Source organism: Muntiacus reevesi, chromosome 4, assembly GCF_963930625.1.
Source record: "Muntiacus reevesi chromosome 4, mMunRee1.1, whole genome shotgun sequence".
NCBI classification, from domain to species: domain Eukaryota; kingdom Metazoa; phylum Chordata; class Mammalia; order Artiodactyla; family Cervidae; genus Muntiacus; species Muntiacus reevesi.
The window spans coordinates 44,485,492-44,494,653 of NC_089252.1; the positions used below are offsets into that span (position 1 = coordinate 44,485,492).

Here is a 9,162-nt window from a genome sequence, read left to right on the forward strand (position 1 = left end):
CAGGGAGGCAGGGGCTTGGTGTGCAGGCTTACAGGTACAACACTTGAAAACTATAGGAGTCAAGAGTCCAAAAAAAGGAAAAAAAAAAAGGAGTTAAGAGTCCAAAAGTTTCTACAAAGCAAAAGTTTCTGGTCTCCTTTGGAAGTCCCATTCCATAACCCCCACTGCCCTTGTATTTCTCCCCCTGAATTCCACCTCCAAGGCAGGGCCTCAATTTATCGTCGGGAGAATCTGTTCTTGAAATCTTTAATTGTCTTGGCCATCATGGGGGCGATCTTCTTCACAGGTTTCCTGCCACTGCCCACCTGTGGCAAGTGGGTACTGGGAGCACTTGAGCATGTGTGGGCCGGCTTCTCATGGGTAAGGTTAAGGCTGTTGCTGCTGGAGGGAGTATGGCTGGTTTCTTTGGGGGACGGGGCTGGCTTGATCTTGACTTTTTCAGGGACAGCTGCTTCTCCTGTTTCAAACTGCTGCCTCCTTTGGACGTCAGAAGGTGGCCGGGCCAGAGAGTTGAGTAGGATCATTTTTGCTTGTCGGCCTTTGGGTTTATTGGCATGTGCAGACTGGATATTCACTGTCAGTGCTCGAAGCCGCTGCTCTTGGGCATCCTGAAGCCGCATGTACATCTCTCGCCATGACTCATGCTCTTGTGGCCTTTCTTTCCTAAAGTTTTGGTGACAGTGAATTTTCCATAGTTGATCTGTTTCTTGAACTAGTGCATGATTATATTTCTCTATGCGATACAGCTCATCAGGTGCACAGCTCTTCAAGATGGGTTCAAGAACTGAATATGGGACTCCTCCCACTTTAAAGATTGAATTGATGTTGTTTTTAAGTACCCAGATGCACTGTTGGCGCAGGGTCATCATTTTGGCGAGGTAGGCACACTTAGAGCCAGAAAACACTTGCATCTTAGAATTCATTCTGCATCCAGTAAATCCAACTTCTCCCTCTTCCTGGGGTGAAGACAGTGCTTTTCGCTTTGGTCGGATCAATCTAGAGGCAGGAAGTGGATGGTACTTGGCTGAGATCCTTGGTAATGGAAGATCTGGCCACACTGGTGCATCAGTGGGGACCTTTTCCAGCTTGGCCCAGACATTTCCAGATGGTTGCAGCTTCTCTGATCTATTTTCATTCACCTCAGGCAGTTCCTGAACCAAGTCCAAGTTTTGACTTGAGTCATTTTTTTTAGGTTCTTTCTCTTCAAGAGCAGTGGCTGAAGTTTTCATAATCCTTTTCTTTTCTTCCTTAGGCTGGTCCAGGTTGAGGAATGAATGAAAAGACATGGTAGGCGGCTTGAATTCATTATCCATATCTGTCTCCTCAACTTCAGGGAGGGAGCCATCTGGCTTTCCATCCAAATGGGGAGGTCTTGCTTTCCCTTCCTGAATCTTTTGGTTATTGGTAGCCTTCTCTTTCACCTTGGGTAACAGGCCTCTTGTCCCCTCTGCTATGTCCAAGTGGTTGAGAATTTGCTTGTTTTTGTCCGCTTTAGTTTTCTCTGAGTCTTCCTGCTTTTGCTTTTTAAAATTAAAGACTGAAGAGTGCCCCACGGAAGGTGAAAACTGGATCCCACAGCGTCTTCTTTCCTTCTCTTTGATGCCAGTAGAAGGTGGATTCTCCTTTGCTTTGTCCCTGGGGACAGACCTCGGGCTTTCCTCCGTGGAGGAGGCCAAGACTGATTTTTGGCTTGTCAAAGTAGAAGACTTCTCGTATTCTTTGGCACCCAAAGGGCGTTTATCCTTGTGGGGAGGCTGGTGCCCCCAGCTTAGACTCCCAGCCTCCCTCCCGTGGGGGGCACTCAGGCGGTGGTCTTGACTGAACCCCAGTATGGCCCGAGGAGCATCATAAGGGCCTTCTCCAGGCCCCCGCTGTACAATGTAGGCCTCGAAGGGGCGTCTGTGACGGTCCCCTGACATCAGAAGAGGACGTGTAGCCGGTGGGGGGGACCGGCTGTAACCACAGTATCCCCGCTCTGAGGAATAAGCTGGGGAACCCCTGCGGCACTGCCTTCTGTCCTCGTCCCTCTCCCGGTCTCGGGACCCATGGTGGGGCCTCGCGTGTTCTGAGGGGAGTCTGTGTCGCTGCCGTCTGTGCTCGCGGCCATGCGAGCGACCGCTGCGGTCTGCGAGGTGTGCGCGGCCGTCTCCCTCCATCGCCTCCTCCTCCTGAGGAGCGTGTCTGGGGCAGGTTCCTCTCAGGGTTTCAGTCCCGCAGAGCCAGCCTCCTCCACTGCGCCTCTAGGTCCCGGCCAAGCTTCCGACGCGATGGCGTTTGCGCCAGCCACTGCCGTCGGGCAGACCCGACTCTCCACGAGAACCGCCACGGGACCGGGCGAGACGCAGGGTACTTCTCGTCTCTCCACGGCCTCCTTGGTGTGGGGATGGGGGTGGCCAGGCCCCGCGGCTCCTCAGCAACCTGCTGCCCCGACGCCGCCGCGCCCGGCTCTGCCTCGAGCTCCGCTGGTGCGCACGGCGCGCGACCCCGCCTCAGGCGCTAAGAGCGCAGCGCGCCCGGGGATCCGCTACCTGCGCTGCATCCGGGACGCGAGGAAAACCCCAGCGCCCCCTTCCTGCGGGGCTGCGAGTTGTGCCCACATTGCATCACCACCTGCCAGGAACTCCTGGGCCACCTCGCCCCGCTCCCGTCCCCAGAGCAGCAACAGCGACGACCACCCTAGCGCTGGACGCTTGCCATCGACTAATTCCAGCCTGTAAGAACCAAAGAAGAGTTCTATTATTCCCATTTTATGGGTGAGGCTTAGAGAGAATAAAGTAACTTGCCTGTGATCACGAAACAGAAAGAGGTGCAGCCGCACTTTGACGGGAAGTAGCTGAGGTCCAGAGTCACAGCTCTGAACACGTCGAGGACCTGAGGCCTACCGAGAGAAAGGGATTTGCCTAAAATCCGCCAGCTTAACCCCATGAGGGCACTAATAGTCTCTGTGTCTGATTGGCCCTCAAGCAATATATAACAGAGGTATTAATAATTCTGAGAGGACTCAATGCCGTTTGCTCTGATCGCAAAAGGTCAGCAGTAGGGCCTGAGTCGGATCAGTTCAAGACGGTGCCTTAGACCCAAGTGTGCTCGAGGGAACAAACCCTCATCTTGGAAGGCCGAAATTTATTGTTGAGATTTTTACTACTAAAAGGCACAACTATATAGACTTAACTTAAAATGTCATCATTGATTACATCTTATTTGATTAGATCAGATCTTATTAGATTATTAGATTCTAGCTAGAACTAATAAAGAACCGACTCGTTGGAAAAGACCCTTAGGCTGGGAAAGATTGAAGGCAAAAGGAGAAGAGGGGGGCAGAGGATAAAATGATTGGATAGTGTCATCGACTAGGGGACATGAATTTGAGCACACTCCTGGAGATAGTGAAGGACAGGGAAGTCTGGCATGCTGCAGCCTATAGGGTCGCAAAGAGTGGGACATGACTTAGCAACTGAACAACAACAACTTTGGCGTAGATGCCAGGCTCTTCGAAAAGCTTGGTTCCTCCCTTAGATAGCCCAAGACTATCTGATTACCTTTGGTCTCCTCATCTCTCTTGGGCTTAAAGAAATTCCAAGTCACTGATGTTATCTTCTTCCCTTTGTAAGCAGAGAAGTGACCCCCTCCTCGCCAAGCAGACTTTGGATCTGAAAGCAGGATCCTGTCATTGACAAGAACAGAAAGATTTTTGTGTCTTCAGTGAGCCCAAGTGGTTGGGATACTAGGGTCAGAAGAGGACCAAGATTCTGTGCCAAATTTCCTCTTTATAGTAACTTTCTCCTGGCATGCTGCAGCCTATGGGGTCACAAAGAGTCGGACATGACTTAGTGACTGAACAATAACAAGAACTCTTAAGAATGCACCTGGCCTGACCTCTTGCCCAAATCAGGAGAGACCAGTGGTTGCTGTCTTTGTTTTTTACATTAAAAATTTTGTTAATTTCTTGAACAATTCTATAAGTATTCATTGTGAGCTATGGCTCAGCTTTAAATTTTTTCCTTCAGTCGTCTTTAACAATGAGTAATCTATATTTCTCGCATCATTCTAGGTTTTAAAGATTTCCCAGGTCACCAAATTCACTGGTGAGTTCTAGTAGATTTTGGTGGCATCCTTAGAATTTTTATGTATAGTATTGTGTCATCTGCAAACAGTGACAGTTTTATTTTTTCTTTCCAATTGGATTCCTTTTATTCTTTTTTCTCTGATTGTAGTGCCTAGGATTTACAGTGCTACATTGAATAAAAATGGTGAGCGTGGGCATCCTTGTATTGTTCCTGATTTCAGATGAAATGCTTATAGCTTTTTACCATTGAGTGTGATGTTGGTTGTAGGCTTGTCATATATAACCTTTATTATGTTCCTTTTGTGCCTACTTTGTTGAGAGGTTTTTTTTTTTTTATCATAAATGAATGTTTAATTTTGTCAAAAGCTTTATCTGCATCTGTTGAGATGATTATATGGTTTTTAGTCTTCAATTCATTAATGTGGCATATCACATTGATTGATTTGCAGATATTAAACCATCCCTGCCTCGCTGGAGTTAAATCCCAATTGATTATTGTGTATGATCCTTTTAATGTACTAGTGAATTCAGTTTTCTAATATTTTGTTGAAGATTTTTGTATCTATGTCTGTAAGTGATACTGACCTGTAATTTTTTGTATAATGTCTTTGTCTGATTTGGCATCAGGGTACTGCTGGCCTCATGTTAGGAAGAATATGTTTGGAAGTGTTTGTCCTTCTGCAGGTTTTTGAAATAGTTTGTGAAGGATAGGTTTAACTCTTTTCTAAGTGTTTGGTGTAAATCACCTGTATAGCCATCTAGTCATGAACTTTTGTTTGTTGGAAAGTTTTCTTTGTTGTTGTTACTGATTCTGTTTCATTACTGGCAATTGTTCTGTTCATATTTTCTATTTCTTGATTCAGTCTTGAGAGATTGTACATTTCTATGAATTTATCCATTTCTTCTTTTATTGGCATGTAATTGTAGTAATCTCTTATGATCCTGTGTATTTCAGTGGCATTGGTTATAAATTCTACTATTTCATTTCTGACTTAAATTGATTTGCCCTCCCCCCTTTTTTTGATGAGTCTGGCTAAAGGTTTATCAATTTTGTGTATCTTTTTAAACAACCAGCTCTTAGTTTCATTGATCTTTTCTATTTCATTTTTTAGTCTTTATTTCATTTATTTCTGCTCTGATCTTTATGATTTCTTTCCTTTTACTAACTTGGTGTTTTTTTTCTTTCTCTAGTTCCTTTAGGTGTGAGGTTAGGTTGTTTGAGAGTTTTCTTGTTTCCTGAAGTAAGGTTGTATTGCTATAAACTTCCCTGTTAGAATTACTTTTGCTTTGTCTCATAGATTTTCAATAGTATGTTTTTGTTTTCATTTTTTCCATGTTTTTAGAATTTTGCATTTGATTTCTTCAACAACTCCTTGGTTGTTTAGGAACATATTGTTTAGCCTCTACATGTTTGTGTTTGACATTTTTTTCTTGTAGTTGATTTCTAGTCTCATAGCATTGTGATTGGAAAAGATGCTTGATATGATTTCAGTTTTTTTTAATTTACTGAAACTTGTTTTGTGGCCTAGCATGTGATCTATCCTGGAGAATGTTCCATGTGCACCTGAAGAGAATGTGTATTCTACTGCTTTCAGATGTAATGTTTCATATATATGAATGTGATCCATTTGGCCTAATGTGTCTTTTAAAGTCAGTGTTGCCTTGTTAATTTTCTCTCTGGATGATCTGCCTTTGATGTAAGTGAGGGTTGTTAAAGTCCCTTACTATCATTGTAATACTGTCAATTTCTCCATTTTTATCTGTTAATGTTTGCTTTATGTATTTAAGTGCTCTTATATGGGATGCATATATATTTATAACTGTCTTCTTGGATTGATCTCTTGATCATTAGGTAATGTCTTCTTTGTCTGTTACAGTCTTTATTTTAAAGTCTTTCATCTGATATGAATATTGCTACCCTGGCTTTTATTTTTCATTTTAGTCTGCATGGAATACCCTTTTCCATCCCTTCACTTTCAGTCCATGTGTGTCTTTAGATCTAAAGTGAGTTTCTTGTAGGCAGTGTATATATGGGTCTTGTTTTTGTGTGCATTCAGCCACTCTGTATTTTGATTACAACATTTAGTTCATTTACATTTAGAGTAATTATATATATATATATTTATTTATTGCAATTTTGTTAATTGTTTTGTGGTTGCTATTGTATTTCTTTTTCTTTTGTTCTTCTTTTGCTCTCTTCCCTTGTGATTTGATGACCATCTTTATTATATTTGAATTCTTTCTCTTTTTGCATGTGTGTGTATTTATTGTAGATTTTTGGTTTGTGGTCATCATGAAGTTTATATATAGAAATATATATTTTAAGATGCTGATCTTTTAAATTCAAATGCATTTTAACAATCCTGGATTTTTATTTTCCCATGTTTATTGCTTTTGACCTCATTTGTGTATTTATTAACTTTTGGCTGTGTTGGTCTTTGTTGCCACACACGGGCTTTGTCTAGTTGCACTTGTGGTGCACGGGCCCCTCATGGTGGTTTCCCTAGGGGATCCTGAGCTCCAGGGCACACAGGCTTCTGTACTTGTGGTGCGTGAGCTCAGTAGTTGTGGTGCATGGGCTTAGTTGCCCCGCGCGGCATGTGCAATCTTCCTGATCCACGAGTTAAACCCATTTCCCCTGCATGGGCAGGCAGATTCTTAACCACTAGACCACCAGGAAAACTCAACCCTTGTCTTTTAACCTTCCTACTAGTTTTACATGTGGTGGATTCACTACCTTTATTTTCTATGTGCCTTTACCAGTGAGGTTTTTCCTTTCAGAATTTTCCTATTTCTAGTAGCAGTCTTTTCTTTTTCACTTAAAGAAGTGTCTTGAACATTTCTTGTAAAGCTGTTATGGGAGTGCTGAGCTGCTTTAGCTTTTGCTTGTCTGCAAACCTTTTGCTCATTCTATCAAATCTGAATGAAAGCATTGCCTGAGAGAGTATTCTGGGTTATAGGTTTTTCCCTTTCATCTCTTTAAATATATTGTGCCACTCCTTTCTGGCCTGCAAAGTTTTTGCTGAAAAGTCAGTTGATAGCCTTATGGGAGCGTCCTTGTACTTAACTTTTCGTTTTTCTCTCTTTTAATCTTAATCTTTATCTTTAATTTTTGATACTTTTATTACAGTTTGTATTGGTGTGGTCCTCTTTGGGTTGATCATGTTTGGAGATCGCTGTGATTCCTGGACGTGATGTCCATTTTTTTACACAGGGAAGTTTTCTGCTATTATTTCTTCAGATAAGTTATCTACCACTCTCTCTCTCTCTTCTATTTCTGAGACCCTATAATGCAAATGTTAGTACCTTGATGTTGTCCCAGAGTTCTGTTAAGCTCTCTTCATTAAATTTTTTTTCTTTGTTTCTGTTCAACTTGGGTGATTTCTACTACTTTGTTTTCCAGCTCACAGATTCATTTTCCTCTGTATCATCTAATCTACTATTGATTACCTCTAGTATACTTTTAACATTTCACTAATTGTAGTTTTTATCTTTCTTTGGTTCTTCTTTATGTTTTCTAACTCATTATTAATAACTTTCAACTTCTTACTCTGCTCACCTAATCTTCTCCTGAGTTCTTTGAGCATTTTTACAATTATAACCTTGAGCTCTTTATTGGGTTGATTGATTATCTCCACCTCATTTAGTTCATCTTCTGGGGTTTTATCATGTTCCCTCATTTGGAACATATTCCTGTGTCACTTCATTTTGCCTAATTTGCTGCTTTTATTTCTGTGTATTTGGTAGGTTGGCTATATTTCCTGACCTTGGAGAGGTGGACTTTTGTAGGAGATGTCCTGTGTTTCCCAGCAGTGCACTTCCCTCTGGTTGCAAGAGCTATATGCTTTAGGGTTATCCTGTGTGTGGGCTGTGTGGGTCTTTCTGTTGTGACAGGCTGACTACTGTGGGTTGTCTGGTAGGCCTGGCTGGTTTATATATAGAGCTTCCCTGGTGGCTCAGATGGTAAAGAATCTGCCTAGAATGCAGGAGACCCAGATTTGAACCCTGGATCAGGAAGATGCCCTGGAGAAGGAAATGGCAACCCTATATATATAGCAACATAAATAGCTATAAACCATATTGGTTTGTTGCCTGTGCTGAAGCTGCTAGCCACTGGTGGGTGAGACTGGGTTCCAAAGCAGCTGGGTACAAAGCCCTGAGGGGTTCTGGGGCTAGTGCTAGTCCATTGATGGGTGGAGCCAGGTCCTAGGATGGGTGGTTGCAGGGCTGGGTGTCTCGAATCTGCTAGATGGCCTGCTGGTGTGGGGCCTGTTCCTGACACAGCTATCTGCGGAGTCCAGGGTGTCCAAAAACAGGTGTTGGCTTGCTGGTGAGTGGGGCTGAATCCTGAGGCTTGGGGATCCTAGGGCTGGTGTTGGCCTGCTGGTGGATGGGCCCAGGGCCAGGGGTTTCCCAGGGCTAGTGCTAGCCTGCCATGGGTGGGACTGAGGCCCTTGGAGTCCTGGACCTAGTGCAGGTTCACTGGTGTGAGGGTTCTGGGGGACAGGTCCTGGGGCAAGGTGGGTAGGGTTTTATCCCCACCTGTCTAGCCGCTTGGCCTGAGGTGTCCCAGTACTGATGCTCAGTACTGACCCCAGTCTCAATGCTAACAAGCTGCAGGGAGGATTCTAAAATGACACTAGTCAGCAACAGTGTCCTTGTGATAGAATGAGCCTCCAATAATGGCTGCTACCCAGCGTCTGTGTCCATAAGGTGAGCTCCCATGCCCTCCTGCCTCACCAGAAGGCTCTCAAAGATCACCAAGGAGGTCTGACCCAGGCTTCTTTCAAATTATTGCTTCTGCCCTGGGTCCCAGCACATATGGGATTTTGTGTGCACAAAGAAAAAAAAATAGAGGTGAAGCCTCTATTTTCCACAGCCCTCTGGCTCTCTTGAAAGTAAGCCCCATTGGCCTTCAAAGTCAAACATCTTCTTGGTGCAGGACTCCCAGGCTAAAGATCATGTTGTGGAGCTCGAACCCCTTACACCTTGTGGAAAACCACAGCAGTTGTAATTATCTCCCCATTTGTGGGCTGCCCACCCATGGATATGGGTCTTGACTATACAGCATCTCCACTCCTTCAGCCTGTCTCATT

The 9,162-nt window shown here is 44.0% G+C and overlaps 1 protein-coding gene across 1 annotated transcript; it reads right to left on the bottom strand.

The window, feature by feature from the left end:
* Positions 1-215: 215 nt before the first annotated feature.
* Positions 216-2,156, bottom strand: LOC136167398 (elongin-A-like). The gene has a single exon (XM_065934990.1). It carries the CDS (start codon positions 2,154-2,156, stop codon positions 216-218), a length of 1,941 nt encoding a protein of 646 aa, XP_065791062.1.
* Between the last annotated feature and the right edge of the window lie 7,006 nt (positions 2,157-9,162).

What these genes read in the sequence shown, in the direction of transcription:
- LOC136167398 (XM_065934990.1), bottom strand. Translation starts at nt 2,156, where the DNA reads ATGGAGGGAGACGGCCGCGCACACCTCGCAGACCGCAGCGGTCGCTCG.